At 39.3% G+C, this 22,031-nt stretch overlaps 1 protein-coding gene across 4 annotated transcripts; it reads right to left on the bottom strand.

Annotated features, from left to right (window-relative positions):
• Positions 1–971: 971 nt before the first annotated feature.
• LOC103709041 (pentatricopeptide repeat-containing protein At5g43790) lies at positions 972–12,887 on the bottom strand. Of its 4 annotated transcripts, XR_016396257.1 has the most exons (5): positions 11,370–12,887; positions 10,443–10,678; positions 9,122–10,347; positions 5,662–8,332; positions 972–1,917 (listed from the first exon to the last, which is right to left on the bottom strand). XR_016396257.1 is itself a non-coding variant. In XM_088703260.2 (1 exon), the coding sequence occupies exon 1, from the start codon at positions 5,059–5,061 to the stop codon at positions 3,262–3,264; it is 1,800 nt and encodes a 599-aa protein (XP_088559386.2). In that variant the 5' UTR covers positions 5,062–5,547; the 3' UTR covers positions 972–3,261. The 4 variants fall into 4 exon arrangements, 1 of the variants encoding a protein (XP_088559386.2); XR_015968261.2 differs by lacking the exons at positions 5,662–8,332; positions 9,122–10,347; positions 10,443–10,678; positions 11,370–12,887 and adding an exon at positions 3,291–5,547 and having other exon boundaries at positions 972–1,266; positions 1,828–1,917; XR_015968262.2 differs by lacking the exons at positions 5,662–8,332; positions 9,122–10,347; positions 10,443–10,678; positions 11,370–12,887 and adding an exon at positions 3,291–5,547 and having other exon boundaries at positions 972–1,682; positions 1,828–1,917.
• Positions 12,888–22,031: the final 9,144 nt, after the last annotated feature.

Below are 22,031 nucleotides of genomic sequence, written 5' to 3' on the forward strand. Positions count from 1 at the left end.
CACGTTGAAACACCTTGGTAGGAATTTCTCACCATCTTTTTGTTTTTTGAATTGGTGCATGACATCCATATATGGCAACACAATCTACTAATTAATATTTGCTCTCAGGGGTTTGGGTAAGAATCCTTTCCATCCATGACCAGATACTTGCGTTCAGGAGTGTTTTGACATATGCATCTGAAATTTCCGGGTGTATCATATCAGCTTAGCAGGCTCCGCCAACCTCCAAGGCCCCCATATTAGGTAAGTCCCTTAACATCAGCAGTTTAATTACAGAACTTAGTGCGAGAAGTTTTGAAATGTTTCCTGAAAGGAAGGGGGATCTTGAAACCACTGTTTTCATGACTAGAGTTGGGCGTCTTCAGCAGGAGCCATACGACACAGCCAGAGTATCTCTTGTGATTGAGCCTTGCCCATAGGTTTTGATAAGCACTTGAGAAATCTTGGGAAGGACCTCTACCATAATGATCATTAAGCGTGTGCATAGACTGTCAATTGGTAGGTTCACTCTTTGTAAGGTCAAAAAGAAAAGTTATTCATCCTTGAATATTTCACATTGAAAAGGTAATTCCAAATATTCCTGTTTAGGTTTTCCTTTACTAATTGTACAAGCTGTGTTCACAATAATCTTACCATAAGCCAGAATAAAATAATTATAAATTACATAAAATTATAAAAATGGATTTTCTCATCCAGGGCATCTTGACTAAACCTTTGACCGAGCTTCCCCTCGGTCTTATTGTATAATTCGTTTCATCCAGCCATTGTTCAGAAAGAAAGCCTCAGCCAGGACTTTGGAATGGCAATCATGACTCATTTTTTGCTGGTTCCAAGGTGGCTGTGGTTTGTCATCTTACCTGTTAAAATTATCTAAATTTACACAGGCTGCAGGTTCTTTTTCTCCATTTGAGTTCACATGCCAGGCAAAATTAAATACGAGGGCTACGCATGCCTGGCATGAAAGGCAGCAATAAACACCAGAGAGTCTACATTGCTCAAATTTCACAACAAAACCTCTAATGAAAATTTCACACAGGCATATGGCGAATACATGCTAAAAGAGTTATTTTATGTTGTCTTCGGTCGTTGAGTAATCATATCAACAAATTCCAATATGCAAAAACATCGGACACCAGAAGATCACGCGATCAGGCTACCCGTGATGTTACCAGGCCTGCATTCGCAAGTGTACAAGCTCCTAGACCTTTGCACCAAGCGCTGCGAACGCCGTGCATGCAACTTGATGTTCACCAATTTACCAGCTATCTGTCATAATCAAAACAGGGAGACGAAAGAATTAAACTCCAGGCGCAATTACTAACTCAAGCTGGTTTTTCAAACATCAGAGCGTAAGCCTATTGAGGCAGTTTGAACATAGAGTAATATGACCTCCCTTTGACAGAAGTATTTCCAAATTCCAAGAACTTGGATTATGGCGCAATTGTTCAATGGTTTTTTATCATAACGTTAACTAATAATGCTAGCCGAAACATATTATTTGGGTTTCTTAGTTCTGTATAAGTATTCAAGATCTTCTCGACGAATAACCGATGTAGGACTAAACACACACCCGCATGGGTCCCACAAACTTAGCTTTGGGAAGATAACAAATTATTCTCCATGTTAAAGTCCTCTGGTCCAGAAGGTTGAGCCATGCTTGAATATAAAAAATGTCTCGAGCACTAAAAAAAAAGCCAAAAATAAAAACAATTAAGACTCAAGTATGAAGATGGATATATGACTTCCCTAAATCCTTGAATCCACCTGGTTCCCTGAATGCTAGGCAGAGTGAGAAGCAAAGAAATTATCTTTAAGCAACTGGCAAACCTTGGTGAGATTGACTTGCATTTCTCCGCTTCTTGTGGAATCAATGTTCTGAGGAAATTTACAAGCCCCCCAGGTTGCACATAATGCTGTCTGCATACAAGGAAAGAAGTAACCATCAGTATCTCCAATCACCTCGTGAAGCATTGTGCCTTTTCTTTCTGAGAAGAAAAAACTGCTCCACCTGAAATTCATAAGTACACATAAGCATCAAGAATCAACTCTAACAATAAAGTAACAGGATATGCAAGCCCACTAGCAAATGGTTTACTCAATGATAGGAGGCTGCCTAGAATGGTAATACACAAACCAACAGGAGAAAATTAGGTATTCTATATCACACATAGCCAGCAAATTGAATCATACTAATATAGGCTCAGGCGCTCTGGCTTCAAACGTTCTACTTCGGCATTCAAACCTGTCACAGATTCTACATTTATGAACTAGGAAACTATCCTATCTCCACTCCCAACTTCCATCCAGGATTTCTCTTACAATTTCATGCCAACTATACTATGCTATGCAATATTGCATGGTAATATAAAACATTAAAGGCGCCCAATAATTAGTAGCAGCAACTTCCAAGAATACAACAAGTTTTTCCATTGGCATGCTAAAACACAGTAACATTATGATTTTTTTATAAAATTTAGCCTACTTTATATTATTATAATAATATAATAATACATTACTCTTACATTATATCACATTCTATCATATCATATTATTATAATAATGGAGTAAAGAGTGCAGATCATGGGAAAGACTAACAAAGTACCTGAAGAGAGAGTATGCTGGTTTTTTCCTCCTGGATTCCGTTTTTCACCAACTGACTATGAACTAATGCAATATTACCTTCGACCCAAGCTGCTAGGCACAACTCTTCCTGCTAACTTTGTGAAAGACATCGAAATTCATCACTACCATCCAAAGGATCTCTTTAGTATGTAACCTCATTCTCTCTCTTTTACTTCTAGTTACTTGTTTTCGATGTTTTTTTTTATTATTATTGATTTGATAAACTTATATGTTTGATACATTTCTAGTTAATTAAGACGGAAGGGTTTCAAGTAGTTCTCTCAACTATATATAAGATGTTTATCTGGTCCATCTATTATTTATGCAAGCCAAGTTTATCTAAAAAGAATTGTATAAAAAATTACTTAATTATTTATCTTATAGGAAAACATTTTTTTATATAACCATGGGCATTAGGGGCCGCCCTATGATATTGCATCTAAACTTAAGTATGAGATAGTGGTAATTTAAAGTTAAAATACATCCATAAAAATTTACTAAAATATGTATTTAGCATTTTAAATCTATTTTATTTAATTTGCTTTGGTAGGAGCTGATGAGCCAAAGGATAAAGCGAAATATTTTTTTACTATGAGGATAAAGCGAAAACCGTTAATTACACACTTCTCTTTGAAATCTCTACCAATAGTCCAAGCAAGAACATTTACCATCTTTAAAATGGTGAAACCGATTTCGATCTCTCATAATTATTTCTCTTCTATAGATCCAAGAAATGAGCTTTGTAGCAGAGTGGCAGTCACCGCACACTCTAAGATTCTTTATAACTCTGATGGGTGCACTCGAACCAGAAGCAAGAAGAGAAAAGGCAATTGCCAATCTCTCGCTGTGGTATGAGAGCGCATCTTCCTTGTCCTCCTCTTCAACATCAAACAACACTTCCTTGGTGCTTGGCCTGTGCCCGCATTCATGTAATTTCTTATCCATCTCATCCAACATAGAATAGATCTCCTTTGAATGTGGATGTGTTTTGTCTCCCATCAGAAACTCATGCATCGCTCCATCTATCTCAACCAAGCTAGAACCAGGGTTTTTATCTATTCCCTTATCTTTCATCACCTTCCTCACTCTCCTAACATCATCCCACCTATCAGCATCTGCATACATGTTTGACAACAAGACATAGTTGCCTCCATGCTCCGGTTCCAACTGCATCAAATTTTCAATCATCCGCTCTCCCATCTCTGATTTATTGTGAATTCTGCATGCTACTAGCAATGTCCTGTACATCACTGCGTTGGGCTTCATCGGCATCTGCCACATAACTTCCTCGGCCTCCTCAAGTTGCCCTGCTCGGCCCAAAAGGTCCAATAAGCATCCATAATGCTCAATTTTGGGTACAATCCCAAAATCCATCTGCATTCTATCAAAACATCGCCGACCCTCATCGACCAACCCAGCATGAGCACATGCAGACATCATAACTACCAGCGTCACATCATCGACCGCCACCCCCTCACTTCTCATCCTATCAAACAAACCAATCACATGCCGCCCGTGCCCATGAATTGCAAGCCCACGAATCATCGCATTATAGCAGTGCGTATCTTTCTCAGGCAAACCAGCAAACACTTGCTCCGCAAGATCCAATCGCCCACATTTCGAATACATATCAATCAAAGCTGTGGCCACAAAAAAGTTCACAACTAAATCGTTCCTCTCAACGTAAGCATGTGCCCACAGGCCTTGACTCAGAGCCCCCAGATCACCGCAAGCGCTGATCAAAGCCACAAGAGAGATCTCGTTGGGCCGAGTCGAAGAAAGCTGCAATCTTTGAAAGAGAAACAGGGTCTCCATGCCAGAGCCGTTGCTCTCAGCGTCACTAGGGCAGCGAGCGTAGGCTGCCAGAATGCAGTTCCAAGTGGGCAGGTCTGGTTGAGAAATTTGATCGAACAGGTGGCGGCAGATGGCTAGTTTCCCGCACTTCGAATAGAAGCTGAGAAGGGCGGCTCGGACGAAGGGGTCGACCGCGGCGCCGCCGAGGCATTTGATCAAATGCGCGTGGAGGGCGAGGCCGTAGGGGTGCCACGGCGGGTGAGAGCAGGCCTTGAGGAGAGAGGGATAGGTATGGTTGTTCGGCTTGGGGGTGTCGGGGCGGCGGAGGAGGAGTTCGGAGTAGAGGGAGAGGGCGAGGTGGGTGTGTCCGTGGGCGGCGAGGGAGGAGAGGAGGGTGTTGGCGAGGAAGACGGAGGGGCGGGTGGCGCGGCGGAGGATGGCGGCGGCGTGGGAGAGGCCGAGGGCGGAGGAGAGCGGGGGGAGGGAGGCGGCGACGAGCAGGCGGCTGAGCGGGTACGTATGGAGAGCGAGGCCGCTGGTGATGAATCGGGCGTGGATTTGTTTGAAGGTGGCCGGAGTCTGGGTTTTGGCCTCAAGGAGGAGGAGGAGGATGGGGTGGTGGCATATTGGCTGCGAGCGTTTCATGGGTTAAGTCGCACATTCCTAATTCCTGGGGTCGCCGCATGGCCTAAATGACATGACCACAGCCTTTCCATTGCATGTACCAATTCGGACTCGTTCCAAGGGATATATTTATCATCAACATAAATTGGCCTACCTACCCTTAAGGCAGTACGTACCTTAACCGCGGATGTGCGAATAAAATTCTTTAAACAGAAATATTGCATTCTTTAACAAGCACCAAGAACCCATGAAAAAACTCAAGAAACCATGAGAAAACCAAAGAGCCATCGTGTATAGAAGAAACTAACTAGAGGCAGAAAACGTATAGCTTATTCCATCGTACCTAGAAGAAACTAGCTAGAGACAGAAACCGTAGCTTATTCGTTCAAAATAAAATTCAGCTCTAACGCCATCACCATGCACCATTTCAAGTCCTAGTGAAGCAAACCAGCACCAAAATCCTATATGAACAAACTCAAGAACTGCCTAAAAGGCAAAGGTGACGTCCAAGATTCCAACATAGAGAAATTAACGAAGGAACATTAATAGAAGCTCAGAAAAGGGGAAAGATTCCACACCAAGAACAAGAAGAGGAGAGAAGAGAAGAATAGGCGAACCAACCGAGTTCTTCGGATTTTTCAGTTGAAGGAAGGTGCGAAGTAATTAATAGATCGCCACGTCCTCGTCCGAAGCCGCCCCCAAGAAATCCACTCGCTTTCCCTTGGAGAGAGAGAGAGAGGAAGATGGCAATGATCCTTGGGTCCTTAAGGTTCTTTTTTCCAAACACTTTCTGTTTGGTTGTTATGATGCATCATGTCATCTAAACACTAATTATAAATTGTGCAAAACAGCTCTCATCATAATATAATAATTAGGTTTGGTGGTCTCTTTTGAATTAAGATTAAGAATTAATTCCAACAACCCAAACTTTTGTTCAAGAATTTTGGCAAAAAAATCACTTACATTGTTGAAGCAAAAAGATTAGGATCTTCAGGCATTTGTTTTATTTCACTCCTCAAGAGTTTTCTAGATGCAGTAAACCTGCTACAAGGGCCTGTAGGCTGTTATATATAGTATGCAAACTTCCCAAAGAAGATGATAATCATATTGAACCACATTTAACTAGTTAACCCATTCAACTTAGTACAGATCAGGTAAGATTACTTGTTTAATAAAATGATCAAGTTCGGTTCTGTATTTTTTACCATTAAATAAATAGATCGAGTTTGGATTGGCAGATTTTTGATCAATCTTATATCTTATCTGACCGTATCCAAAACACCATCCTCACACGAAAAGCGAAAGTATATGCTCATTTCATTGTAATCAAGTGGAAGAGAACCACAAAAGGATTAAGCTGTACAAGATTATTACAGACCAAGAAGAATTCACTCAGCTCAGCAACACATCAATCGTATTTGAGTTGGTAATTACTAAGTTCTAAGCTAGCTGTTAGCAGCAAAAACCAATTCAGCTTTTAGATTGCTATCTTACAGCGAAGAGGGGCCCTTGCCGGTAGCTGGAATTCAGCTCAAAATTAACAGAGCCAAGCTCAAGGTTCGCTCCATTCCACATTTTAGCATTGCAAATGCACTCATGATTATAGCAAGCAAGCAAATCAAATATCCACTGAATCACTGCACTTTTTAGTCAGAGACACAATCAACTGAAAGATCATGACATGCCCACAGTTCAAGCCAGATAACGGGCAGCCAAAAACAATCACCTCTGTTCCTGTCCTAGGAAGAACTCTGAAAGACTCTAATTCAGCCTTCAAAAATTCCTCATGCTGAAGATTATTGAGATTGCCAAAGCCTGAATCCTTGGTTGCTCCCATGCACTAGATGGACCGATCTGGAGCTCGCAAGTGGTCATGATTGCAACTACCCACGCTCCCTAGGGACGGCGGTGGTGCGTGAGGGCAGTCAGGCGAGTCAGATGTGTTGGCTGGTGATGCAAGCAAATGAGGAGAGACAGGATAAGCTCGCCAAAAGCCTGGTTCCACCATCTGCAGCAATGTGATAGCCCCTTTCCGTAGAAAGCCTGCAAAGATGTTCGAGTGCCAGCAGGGAATCAGGCCAGGATCAAATGCTTCTACCACTACCATATCTGCCACTGGATCTTGAGAAGATGTTATCCCTGCAGGCCAATGGATTCTATGATGGACATCAGGCAAGTTCAGGACTGGAGGAGGATGTTCAGCTGATTCTACCGAGAGATTTGGTTCTTCGTTGTGTGGTAGCTCATCTTCAGAGTTTTCTGATTCTTCCTCATATGATTGTTCATCTTCAGGGTCATCTGATTCTTCGACATCGCAGAATGTTTTACACAATACCCATGTATCCGACTGCAAATAGAGTTGACATGGCAGGATGTCGAAGACAGAGAATATGTTTGTTATTCTTTCAGCAGCCATATAAAAACTTCAGCAATTTTCAAGTTTTCAAAGTGTTCCACATTGTGATTCTTCAAACAGAACCGTAAATGTAAGCTCTAATTACCGACATCAACGTAGGTTTTCTAACAAACTATGTGATTTTGGTATATAAGATAACATTTTGAAACTTTGAGCTCTTATTTATTTCATTGTACACCTGAAAGATCAAAGAATACTCTCACAGTATTGATTGATCAAAATAAACTGAACACCTGATGCCAATTCTGATTAGAAACATCAACAAATTTCCTGTAAGATTATAGGATTCTGAATCACAAGAGTCAGTCCTCATAGTGCAAATTATTGTACCCAAAGATGCAGAGGGTACTACTATTCCTTTAGGAAACCGAATTCAAGTGAGGTGTTTCAAAACTTTCATGTGTTCAACAGACTGATTCTCATAAAAATGCGAACATGAAAGAAAGCTCCAACAACAAACATCAATGAATTTTCTCTAAAATTATTTGAGTATACAGCATTATGAGTTCTCATTGTGCAGACATATATAATTATACTTGTAGAGAAGCTATGGAATTCTATGAACTTAAGGCTCCCAAGAGCATACCTTAAGATGAGCCAAACTGTCCAACATGGGCCCCAGAGGGATGATGTATTCATGCATTCTCCAGTTGGTTTTCTCCTCCCCATTAAAATAGATGAGGGTTCTTCTCAAGCCAATTATTTCCCGGCCGCTATGTCTAATGTCTGTTGCTGGCATTTGGGTGGTAACATCCACAAATGGTTGATCGGAATACTTCCAAGATTTCGCACCTACCTTGCGCTTGCGCCAATATTTTAGACCACATCGTCTGTTCCTTTGGGTGAAAAAGAAGACGGAGTCTTTTTTGTTTTTGGCTACAAAACAGCAAGAGGTTATCACAATTAGAGCAATTTGGCATGCAGAATTAGCAGAGAACTCAAAGGAGAAGGAACACGAATAGAAGTTTAACTGATGGAATCATTGGAATAGGCTTAAAGTATTTAGTTCGGCATACGACAATGAATCCATCTGATTGCAGACTCAAACTTACACCTTCTATGGACTACACTTACACCTTCCAGTATTTAGTTTTATCTCTATTATGAGCATGGAGAATTCTAGGAGACCAAGTATGTGTATATCGCACGTAATGAAGAAAAGGAGAAATAGCCCTGCAAAGTAATAAAGAAACAAGAAGCTTGAAATCAAGGTTTGCAAACGAATTTGAAACAGAGAAAATTAAAGAACCCAAATCAAATAAATGTTACATCCAACAAATACCAAGCGCCCATGAACAAACTAGAGAATTAAACCAAGAGAAATCCAAGAAACTAAGGACTGAGAAACCTCAAATCAAGGTCTGAAAAGAAATTTGAAACAAAAGATACCAAGATCCCACGAACAAACTCAAGAACACTAGGGAAAACCAAGAAAGCAAAGAAGAAAAACCAAGAGGCCATGTTGTATGGACCATGCACCATATCAAAGCCAGATGAAACAAACGAACACCAAGATTCCATTGAGCAAACTCAAGAAGAGCCTAAACGGAAAGGTGGCGTCCAAGACCCCAACATAGAGAAAGAAGGAGCATTTAACAAAACTTAGAAACAATGAATGATTCCCCACGAAGAAGAAGAACAGGAGAGAAGAGTGGGCAAACAGACCATAAACTTCGGGGTCTCTTTCGTACAGATCTTCCTCCTGGACATCGGTGGAAGGAAGGTCTTGGCCGAGGAGTTTGGCCCGCAGGTAGTAGATCACCAGCTCTTCGTCCGTCGGCACGAAGCGAAAACCGGGCGGCAGCTCCAAGTTTGCCGCCATCTTTGTCCTTCTCTCCTCTGCTGCTCCTTTTTCCACACCCCAAGAAGTCCTCCCGGAAATGGACGGAGTCTTCTCTCACCTCGCCGGTTCGAAGGGTTTAAACCATCATTACAAGAAGTAATTAAAAGGCTTTGAAAAGTCTCCCCACTCTCAAACAGAAGGGTTAACTTAAAGCGTCGTTATTAATGTGGTACACATCAGACTTCACATTTCGTGTTCGGATTGTTCCATTTTTTTGCGCTCGTACAGCAAACGGCTCGACTGTGATTTTGATCTGGTAGACTCAAGCACATCACATATTAAGCCAGAACCCTCTCAAAAATCTAATTGAAGGAAGACAACCGGTTCACAGCCACAGGTTCTTAATGTATACTGATTGCGAGGGAGTCTCTAGGACTTGTATCAGTTCCTTTCTCTCCTATTAATTAACGTTTTGTATATGTGTGTGTTAGAGAGAGAGAGAGAGAGTACAAGGACGCTTGAGTCACCTATTAATGTTTATAGTTTTCCTCTCTCCTACAGTATAAAGCATGATACTCTCTCAGAAACAGAAAAAGAAAAGAAAAGAAGAGAAAAAGGTAAGCTTGATATGGTCCAAGGTCGATAGGATCAAATTAAAAACCTTGCCACAGAATACAATGCATCCAGAAAATCCTCTCGAATCAACTTGCAGATCAAAACATGCTCTCAGTTCTGATACAAGCAAGGCCATATTTAACCATTCCAGAGAGAAGAGGACTCCATTCAAAAGGCTACAAGACACAGGACTCTATATGAGTTCGGTGGGTTGTCGATGAATTCCTTCCATTCAAAAGGCCATATATGCACTTGAGTCACCTTGACCGCCATCGCTCGCACTTGGCGTTGGCTGATTGACCTCCTCTCTCGCCGATGACCCTGGTGAGCTGCCATGATCCCGCTCGAGTTGCTCCAGTTCGGCCGCAGGAAGAAAGATGGATTCGGGGAGCTGGTCACCGCCCAGCGTTGGGTTGACACCAGGGAATGCTTCCGAGTCTTTTTTTTCCGCAACATTCTTTTGGAACAATTCACACAGAAGCCAAGCCGCCACCTGCAAGTGATGATGGACGTAATCACGTACATAACCATCGCTGCAAACAAATGCTTAGCAGAAGAGAATTGGTGCCTGGGATCTTTGTAGCGTACCTTCTTGTTGTCATCAAATATCCAGTAGACATTCAAGTGCCATTTGGTTCTCTTGCTGGGGAAAACGTACATCCGCTCGTAGAAGACATACTGTTGCGTGAATCCGATGGGCTTGCCGTCGTTCTCCTTGATGATCTCACACCGTCTGAAACCCATCCAGTATCCGAACCTTTCTCTGGGTGGATTCCGAAGCGGATTGGTGAAGAAAAACTTATGCTTCCACCCAGGCTCGGACCCTAGAGTACATTTGTAAGATCTTGAGCTAATCTTGATCCATATATACATATATGCTTAGAACAACTCAGAAATGGTGATCCACCTTAGAACCGGCGATCTTTTGATGGTCATTCAAACATGAATTCAATAAGAAATAATTATAAGAAGGTGGATTTATAGACTTGTGAAGAAATGTGAACAAAAAATTTCATGAAAATATGCGTAGACTTCTGCTTTGGAAAAACAAATTAAAAAGAAAGTGAAACTTAAAAAAAGTTCCATTAAAGATAACCCGGGGCATTCCACTAACAAAGCCAGATTAAGCACAAAGACAAGAGGAACAGGAGTAATTAATGATGAGAAGGACCTCATTAGAAGGAAAGACTCTATCAAGTCGCCAAGAAAGAAACATAGATCAAAAGAAAAGAAAACAAAAAACAAGAAAACAATATTCTGAACCAAATCAAGATCAAGAACATGTACCAGAGATTTTCCTATAATAGACAAGAAACGAGAAGAAGATTCTACGGTACCAAGATCAAGAATATATAGTGGAGATCGCTTCCTAAAAAGAAACGGAACAAGAAGAAGATCCTAACCATACCTAGATCAAAAAATATGCAGTAGAGAAATTCTAAAAAGAAAAACGGAGAGAGAGAGAGAGAGAGAGAGAGAGAGAGAGAGAGAGAGAGAGAGAGAGAGAGAGAGAACCAAAGATCTCTGCAGGGTGGTGCATGAAGACGTCCACCTCCTTGAGGTCAGTCGTGCCGACGAGGGATACGCCAAGCACCTTGGGCCGAAGGAATTGGCTCAACATCGTGCGGTTCTTCCAATTGCTGTAGATACTGACGTCTGTTTGTTCCAACTCGCCTGCCATCTCTCTCTGCTCCCTTCCCCTCTTTTCTTGGAGAAAGTTATAGGACCGGCCCCCTCAACTGTTGTCTTCCATTACGTGAATAGCATAAATATATCAACTAGAAATAATGAGAAAACAAGGCTTTTAACCTTGAGAAATAACATAAATATATAACATATAGTCCACCATATGCACGTCTCAGCACATGCATGTGCATGCATACATGCATGTTTGCATGGGTGCATCGCCCTTGCATGCACGCGTGCATCACTTACTCAGTTTTCTCAAGCCGCCCTGCTCGGCTCAAAACGTTCAATAAGCATCAATAATGCTCAATTTTGGGTACAATCCCAAAATGCGTCTGCATTCTATCAAAACATCGACCGCCACCCCCTCACTTATCATCTTATCAAACAAACCAATCACATGCCGCTCGTGCCCATGAATTGCAAGCCCACGAATCATCGCATTATAGCAGTGCGTATCTTTCTCAGGCAAACCAGCAAACACTTGCTCCGCAAGATCCAATCGCCCACATTTCGAATCCATATGGACCAAAGCTGTGCCCACAAAAAAAATTCACACACTAAATCGTTCCTCTCAACGTAAGCATGTGCCCACAGGCCTTAACTCAGAGCCCCCAAATCACCGCAAGCGCTGATCAAAGCCACAAGAGAGATCTCGTTGGGCCGAGTCGAAGAAAGCTGCAATCTTTGAAAGAGAAAGAGGGTCTCCATGCCAGAGAGCCGTTGCTCTCAGCGCCATTAGGGCAGCGAGCGTAGGCTGCCAGAATGCAGTTCCAAGTGGGCAGGTCTGGTTGAGAAATTTGATCGAACAGGTGGCGGCAGATGGCTAGTTTGCCTCGGCCCTGGATGTTCCAGTACCCTGGATGGACGCCACGACCCATTCTTTCTACTTCTTCCAAGACTAGCACGGGTTCTCGAGATCCCAAGATGGAGAAATTTACGACGGAACATTCACAAAAAAAGAAAAAAGCCTCAGAAACAGTGTAAGATTCCACGGCAAGGACAAGCAGAAGGGAGAAGAGAAGATTGGGTTTTTTATGGACAGATTTTCCTCCTTGACTTCGGTTGAGGGAAGGTCTTGGCAGAGGAGCTTGGCTGCGGGGCAATGGATCGCCAGGTCCTCGTCCAATAAGGCTAGAACTTGTCACCGACGGCTCCTTCTCTGTTTCCGCCGTATTTGTCCTACTTCCTCTGCCTCTCCTTTTCCCCACCCCAAGAATTCCCTACGCTTTCTCTTACTTCCTCTGCTTCTCCTTCTCCTCTCCCTCCTCTCCCAAATAACAAGGCTTTGAGCCTCTTGTAGACTATTGCACCTTTATTTATGATATGTTGGGTTGACTTAATGAGTCGTTATTATTTGAGGGCTCAACTCTGAGTCGACATCAGGGCTGGGTTTAAATGTGCCGTGGTTACCAAATCTCAGATCAAAGTCGTATTCAGAAATAACACAAAAAGAAAATAAACAAAATTCAGGTTAGACTCCAACCAAAGTTTTTTTTTAAAAAAAAGTCTCAAATGGTGAACTCAAAGCCATGTAGGATTTAAAGGCAACAAAGTGCATAGATAAACATATAAATTTCAAAAAATCAGATACGATAATCTTCAGAAAAGTGCAGTTCTTTTTTCAATAAGATAGTTCATCAAAAATTTCATAGAAGAGTTTGGCTGACAATTTGATACATTTGATAGTACTTTGGATATCTTGTTGAATTTTTTCATATAGATTTTCGAATATGTCACCATAAAATAATAAGCTGCATGATACTGCATCATGCATGCCTAATGTCTTAAAATATGAACTCTCAGGAATTTTTATAGAAATATATTCCTATGAAGATAAAGATATCTTATGAAAATTGAGAAATCTTTTGAAGAGTCATTTTAATTATTTCAAATGATTTGACGATTTCAAATGATTAAAAAAAAGACAAGGCAGCTCTTAGCAATCAGTAAAATAATAAAATAATTATTAGAATATAGTTATTCTGTAGTACAAGGACACCTGAGTCACCTATTAATGCTTGTAGTTTCTCTCTCCTACAGCATAAGCATGATGCTCTCTCAGGAAAAAAAGAGAAAGAAAAACAAAAAGGTAAGCTTGATAAGGTCCAAGGTCGATCGAATCAACTTATAGATCAAAACATGCTCTCATTAGTCATTTCTGATACGAGCAAGGCCATCCATGCACGGCCACCAACACTAACTAACAATCTTTAACCATTCCAGAGAGAAGAGGACTCCATTTGAAAGGCCACAAGACCCAGGACTCTATGAGTCCGGTGGGTTGTCGATGAACTCCTTCCATTCAAAAGGCCATCTATGCACTTGAGTCACCTTGACCGCCATCAGGCAGAGTTGGCAGAGCTGAAGCAGAACCAACAAACTTTGCAGTCTCAGCTTGACCATATTTCATCTATGTTGCGGCGATTTCTCCCCCCTCAGGTAAATAACTATATATATTTGATGACTTTACATAATTATCACTTATTTTTATGAGTTAATGATTTTCATAACTTCTAAAGTTTCTCTTTTTTTTTTGGTAGATTTCTGATACTTCAACAGCTCGTAGAGATGATGATGGTACTGAATCCGGTCACTGATATTTTTGAGACTGTTATCTAAGGAGTTTTATATGTATCTTTCTTATATTTTTCAAGATACATTGTAATTCTAAACTTATGTAAATTTAATCTTATATGACAATATGAATGTTTCGAATGATCTGTATGTTTGTCTTGATGTAAATGTAATGCAGGTTCATATTGCTATAATATATTTCTTAATATGTTTGTTTTTCTTTTTTTAAAAAAAAATCCACTCCCGACGCTATAAAGCGTCGTTAAAAACACCCTTCGGCACGCTATCGCCGACGCTTTCAAAGCGTCGGTAAAAATAGGATTTAGACGACGCTAAATAAGCGTCGGTAAAAACCTTAAGCCGACGCTTTTGTGCGTCGGCAAAAGCTCATACGCCGATGCTTCAGGAAGCATCGGTAAAGCATAGGTTTTGCCGACGCTTTCCTTAAGCGTCGGTAAAAATTAACTTTTCCCACTCAGGTATAATCGACGCTTTTGCGACGCTTTGCTTTGCGTCGGCGGAGTTTTTCCCGACGCTATTTAGCGTCGGTAAAGGCCAAAACAAACGTCGGGAAAAACTATTTTTCTTGTAGTGGTGGAATTTTGATGAATTTGTATGTCAGAACTAGTTAAACGTTAAAGATTTCATAGTTAATTGTTGGAGAATAAACAAATTAATTATTGATGAATGTACTTATAATTGCTGCTTTTCTATTACCTTTTGTTTGGTATTTAAAATTGGATAGACTATTAAATTCATCTACCTGCATCAGAGCCGAGCAGCGAGTTCCCAAATATGGATCAAACCACACATTGATACAACCCGATAAAATTTTTGGTTCAGTTTTCAGACCCAAACATGAATCTGGTTAAAGGTAATGAATTGAATTTAAGTTAACTTAGTGGTCTAACTCTCATTATTACTTGTGGCGTAGGATCTTTAACCAGATTGGAAGAGAAAAATTATATGAAAAAAGAGAGCTTTTGCAAATTAAATTACATGGAAATCATAAAACAAAAGAATTTTTTTTCCTTAGAAAATATATAAGGAAAAATTCTTTCCTAAACTACATGAAATCTGGGAGTAAGGCTAAATTTATTATAAAAAAGCCATGTAAAGAAATAAAAACAGAATTTTTAAAAACTTAAATCTTGCATCTCACATATCTAGAAGTTCCTGAGGATGGTGTTGATAAACCTTAGCCTCAATTACAAGTCCACGAGGTAGAGGTTGGCCCTTCAACTTGGGCTTGAGATAGAATAGCAACAATTCAGCATCCATTGGTGGAAACCTACAAACCTTTCCTTCCATCACTTTTCTTTCTCTGAACTTTTTTTTTTCTTTTCAAGAGTTGTTTAGTATACGAGAGAAAATCTAGTCTCTCTTCATGTTTATATAGCTACTGTTATCCAACTCCTATATCGACTGGGAATAATTCTAACCGTTATTCCGAGATTGCTCCCCTCGCTTAGATAATATTAGCCAACCCATTTCTACATGAATTATTTTTAACGCTACCTTTATTCCATCATGATCCTGCTTATTCTAGAAACACCATTATCCTGACCAATTTAGGAATAATTCTAACTGTTATTCCGAGATTGCTCCCCTCGCTTAGATAATATTAGCCAACCCATTTCTACATGAATTATGTTTAACGCTACCTTTATTCCATCATGATCCCGCTTATTCTAGAAACACCATTATCCTGACCAATTTAGGATTGGGGTGTCCACGGGCGCATGTGTGAGAATGAGAGAAACGTCCATTGAGAAGAGCTTCCGCTAGATCAAGCATGTATAATTTTATGGATGTGGTCCTAGGATTGAAACCACTTATTTTAAAAACTACACAACTTTTATTTTATTTTATTTTATTTTTTTGATGAAAGTGACTTTTAATTCATCATATGCTACTCTGAAAATTTTGTTCATCCATCTCATAAATGGGCCGAATTTCCGGCCTAGGTCCATCCCACAAACTTTTTTTTGTCAGGCCTTATTTAGAAAGAACTGGCCCATCAAAGAGCTTGCGCAGCCATTAGAGAGTGCTAGCCCATTACATTGGTTGACATACAATTCTCAACTTTTGTTAACTTTTGTTTCTATTGAGGAAGTTTAAATTGAAATCTAGCAAACAGTGTACTAATAAAGCAAAACAAAACTACCAGAGAGAGTATTTAGCAACTTGTAATGCATTTATCTGTCATTAAGGCCAACAGCTAAACCAGTTAATGGATGTATTATACCGGTTAGCAGATGGTTCGGGTTATATCTTTCGACCCTTGGTTCACAGCCCCGCACAGATCTCAAAGCACTCCCAACACTTCCATTCCTCCACCGGCACAAATCTAGAACCATGGATTCGCACGAAGGAAGATGAGTCCTTCTCTCATGCGAAAGATATCCCTCAAGTAAGTTTTCCAATTTGCATGCCTTATCCAAAACTAGTATAGAATGGTATAGATCCATTAGATATTAAATTATGGAGGCCCTTTAATATATATAGACCCATTCTAGCATCAGCTGAGTCCACTCAATTAGGCCATATGCAATTTTGGACTATTCACCAAGACAATACTTCATGAAGACATGTTCCATTCTAGGTCTTTGATTCAACTATCAGGAAACTTTACTTGCAAGTTAGCTAACACCTTCATGAGATATGCAAGCTAGCCTTACCTTTTAGCAACCCTATGTTCTACTCTTTCATGTGAACAGGACTTTTGGTCATCCTCTCTGTATTGGGTGATCACAGCTCAATATATAGTAGCCTCTTTTTCAGTAGGAAGGTCAGAGTCTAAACTACCACATCAACAACCCTGCGAAAATATCAGAGAATAATCAAGAGTGTAGTACTTTCAACTGCTGAAGGCAACTAGAGAACTAGAGTTTATTCTAGGAAGCGTTGGCTACATTTATTGGAGGAAAGCAAAGGAGTGCACTATTTTCTTCACCATTTATTGCACTTCCATTTGATGCCTGCCAATTTACTTCAAAGATACGAACCTCCTGGTCGCCACCTATATATATATATATATATATATATATATATATATATATATATATATATGAGAGTGTATGATATGATGTTTTCTTGCATCATAACTTGCAAGTTGAGGTAGTGGACGCAAAGTTCCGGCCTACAGGAATGGGTAGAAGAAACGTATGGAAAAGTTTTAAGGAAGATTTCGACATGAGTAGCTCGCTCTAGAAAGGTTCATGCCTTACCCAATTTTCTATACCTATCCTAATGAAACACACAACCTTTTCACGTTTTGCAAGCCCTAAATTCATGAGAAAAAGCCCAAACAATCCTTACGTAGAGAGAACACCACCGAGATTCCTTGTTCCCACGCCACCACATGATTGAAAGAGAAAGATAGGGCCAAAAAGGAGGAAGATGATGATGATTGGCGCCTAAAAAGTTGGTATAGTTTTCATCTTTTTGCTACCTTTGGTTCTCGTCGCCTAACGAAGCCTTACCTCTTCGCTTCAATGCATGCATGATTGAGTTGAATTGATGCTCAATTCTTATATTACTCGGAACCTTTTTTTATACAAGTCCATGAATTGCATCCAAACGCGACCAATTTGTTTTGTCCAAATGAGCTACATATTGCATCGATTTGCTTTGTTGATTTTTCGATTTGCAGCCAAGTTAGGGCTGAACGTCACTAGCCAAACCTAGTATTTTAAATGAATTTTCTGATTCATATCATGCCAAAAATAAGTATTTGGGTTAACTTTCTTATGTGTTTGGTTTTGCCTAGACCATGCATGTTTTAATTATAGAATTGCATAAAGCTTCTAGCTCTAAACTTGGCCTTGAGGTCCATGTTCCTTGCCATGGTCATGCATAAACTATCCAGACAGACCCATTTGCACCCTTGTAACCACGGTCATGAAATTGATTAGGAACTATAGCTCGATTATACTACCACTGAAATTGATTAGGAACTATAGCTCCCCTCCCCCTCGAATAGCACAAAGCAGCTCCAATCTGCTTAAATCAATAACTTGTTTTTTTATAAAATTCAAGAAGATGCAACAATGATCATTTTGGGCAAGACTTAAGACTTGTTTGAATTATTGGACTAAAAATTCTACTGGATTCATGAAATGGATTAGTGCAACCAACAAAATCACAGGAGTACAAATTCATGAATATACAAAAATAACTTTAGAGCAAGCTGGCCCAAATCCAACATGCAAAAAAAGAAAAGACCTCGAGAGATGCATTGTAAATGATATTATTAGTTCCAAAATTCTAATATGGATTTCCAGAATTACAGACTAGGCTAGATTTAAATTTATAAATATATAGAAATGGCTTTTTTTTTTGTCAAAATAAAGGAAGGAGGAGGGGCAGAACCCCACCTGCGTCGCAGCCCCTACTGGGCCTCCCTTCCACCAAGCAATGTTTGATGTGGGTCGCAAGTTTCCGCGTGCTCTCTCCAACCCATGGAAAAACTGATGGAAAAAAAACATATTCACACAGAGCCATTCGAACGTGGGGCATGCAGTCCTCTGATTTAATCTTATTTCGCGTGTTTAGAATTCGGATAATTCGGATGGAGTCCAAGCCTCTTTATTACTAGGCTACTATTTTGGTGGCCATAAAAATAGCTTTAGAACGAGATGCATTGCAAGTTGTATTATTAGTTCCAAAATTTGGGTTCGGATTGTGCCTCCTATGGAGAAATAAAAATGGTTGATCTTTTTTAATAAAATTAACCATTGAATCGCATCTTGTACACATCTTAGAGCATTGTAAATTTTTTTTTTGCCACCATTTGCGTGGATCTTAAGGCTGCTGTTGCACAATCCAACGGCGGGTTCGCGCGAAGGACTTGGAGAGGAGCAAAACAACGTGGACCGATTCGGATGGTCCAATCAACGAAAAAAAAGATTTGCATGACGCAAAGTTGGTGGGCCCATGCGACCGGGGGTGGGGTCTCCTTTCTCCAACGCTTCCCTGCGCCATGAGATTTTGCGCTTCCGTGCTTCCGCAGTGGAACCTCGTTTCCTGGTGGGCGCTGGAGAAAGACACGGAAAAAGTGAAGGCCTTGAGGCCGCGTCGCGGTGGAAATGATAGGGAGGGGTGGGTCCTACAACCGGACTTTCCTTTCCTCTTATCCGCTAAGGGCATGTCCTTGCGTCGGAACGACGACCATTGCTTGTGCGATGACGACACGTGGGACCCACTCACATGATCGCCGGCTTTCTCTAACGTAATCTTGTCCCTTCAAGTCTTCGCCATTACTTCATAGATAGAAGCCCATTCAGCCAAGCGAGGCCTGGTCTAGTCGGGATCCGGAGGGACCAAGGGTCACGGCCCGTGACCATTCTAAATGATGATGAAAAATGGCGGAATTACTCAGACAGAGCATATATTTAGAAAAACCAATAAAATTATGAACTGAATGGCTATCTATAAGGCTAACCACATCGATAGCACCATATGAGCGGAGAGGATGGAGAGCTGCCTCAAAAGCTCTTTCCGATTTTATAGAAGGTATCAGTACGCGTGTTATATGAATCATCCGTTCTAACAACAACAACAATAAAAAAAAAAAATTTCATTGTCATAGTTCTTTTAAACCATCAAAGTCATAAAATATAATTTCACTTTGGCTTCGTTTCTTCTTATTTCTCTTATTCAGTTAAAATTTAATTTATTCTTTAATAATGTGACGGTAGTTTATCGAGAACAAATCCTATAGAAAAAGGTGCTAATATATATACTAAAAGACATGCCTGTTAAATAAAAGTTTTTATGTAAATAGGAGTGAAGATAGTAGAGCCAGTGTCACACCTCAAGGCACAGGGCTTCAAACTAAATTGAATTAGATAGATGAAGTCAGTGAGTTCCATCTAAATCAAACGTACAAGAGGCACCACTGCACTACCATTGAACATGTGGGTCTATGATCTTATATGATAGATCTTTACTGTATTTTATAAGTGTACATGGTATGTTTTAATGTACCATGCAAACAACTAATGATAACAATAATGATATGTTTTTTTTTTTTTTTTTGCTTGAAAATCCTTGAGTCATTGTCTGATTAGCGCTAAGAAACAAAACAATTCATAGCATTTGCGAAAAAGAGGGGCATTGAATTCAATCCCAAAGCAGTATCTCTATTTAGGAACTTTGTCCAATAAAAACATATGTTAATATGTACCCACTAGACATATATACATGCAATTTCATTTATGAGCAAGCTTTACTTCAGTTGGGAAGAATAGATCAATACCCAGTTTGTACTAAGAGAAAAGAGAAACAGAGATATGGCTGCTAGATTTTTGACAATAAATTATAATTTTTACTTTTTTTCTTTGAATACTAATAGAGGTCAATCTTGTAACTTTTTCTTAGATTACTAATAAAACTTAAACAAAATTTTGCCCCTCATTGAACACAGGTTGTTCTCATCAATGAATATACTTCAGCTTTGCTTCCTCAAAGACATTTAATCTGCTAAAACTTGTAGAGAATATCTGACACCAACTTGTTGTGTGCTTTCTATTTATAGAAAATTTATAATTGAAAAACTTATTGCATAGAATATAGAGTGATGATCATTCTCAACAATTAAATATAATTTACATCTTTATCCTAGAGTCTTCATGTAATCCGTCTTCGTCATGTAATCTAAAATAGTAGTAAGATTAATTTGACAAAGAATCCTTATTTATATCTATAATAATAATAATAATCTAAAATCTCATCAAAATGTTGCCTCCAATATTTTTTTTACTTATTTATGTACTAACTAATCTCCCTCTATGTAACAAACTTATCCCTCTCAATCTCTGTTTGCCTTTTTAATAACCTTATTTACCTCAATCTCTATCTTTTGTATCCTAACCTTCAATATCTAATCCTCACTCCCTAATCACTACGTCGAAAGTCTGGTATTTATTATCTTTTATTATTTTCTATATGAATATATGAGAAATCAAGTCAAATCTTTATTTAAAACAAGATATGAAATAAAAATTTATCTTAAAAATATATTAAAATAGAATTATTTTATTTCCACATGTAGTGCACATGCTCCATATGTTAGTGGCAAAAAAATGAATTAACTGATTTGATAAGAAGCTTGTATGCGATAAGAAAATATTGATGAAAGTTTTTCTTCAATAGCATATTTTAGATGAACTAAAAAAATCTATGCTAAAAAAAATATCTGCCTTGTAACATGTTTTATAGCACTATATATTGGTCAATAAAAAGTAGAAGAGTCATATTTATTAATAATTAAAAATAAAATAAAATTGCAAAGTTATATATATATATATTTCAATTGTATTGCTTGGTATTATTTTAACCATCCAAAATTTAACCACTTGATGCATAGGTTAAGAATTTTCAAATCGCATGATTTTTGGTGTGTAAGTAGTTTAGAACTAGTAGATCACATCCAATGGCTTAGATCATTATTGTTGCATCCTCTATCATCCAATTATGACTTAATCAGATTCAAGTGGAAAACTACTCAACTGGACCCTAATCTATATATATCATATATGCATTTATGCAATGATAGTTATATCATAAAAATATATGCTAAAATTTGTTTTTGATTTGGAGTCATTCACATAAAAAATTTTGCTCATTGAGGATCCACTGTGATAATGAGAAAGATTGCAATCTTTTTGTGTAATTCTCATATATAGAAAGCAACTTGTATCAATCTAATTTTCAATATAACTAACTTTAGCTTATTTGTTCAACATTCACTTTGACTGCATCGTTATCCTTCATAGTTATAATTTACTCGTATAATATGCAACAATATGAAAATGGATTGGGGCGCTATACATGGTAACCACAACCTTAGAAGGAATGATGATTTTGGGAGGGGAGGGTGACTTTACGATATGATGCCCCCATCTATTG

This window comes from Phoenix dactylifera, chromosome 8 (assembly GCF_051530095.1).
Source record: "Phoenix dactylifera cultivar Ajwa chromosome 8, Ajwa_hap1_PhDact_Kaust_v1.1, whole genome shotgun sequence".
NCBI lineage: Eukaryota > Viridiplantae > Streptophyta > Magnoliopsida > Arecales > Arecaceae > Phoenix > Phoenix dactylifera.

Bases quoted from the DNA above. Each gene is read 5' to 3' on its own strand.
- LOC103709041 (XM_088703260.2), bottom strand. From the start codon at position 5,061: ATGAAACGCTCGCAGCCAATATGCCACCACCCCATCCTCCTCCTCCTC.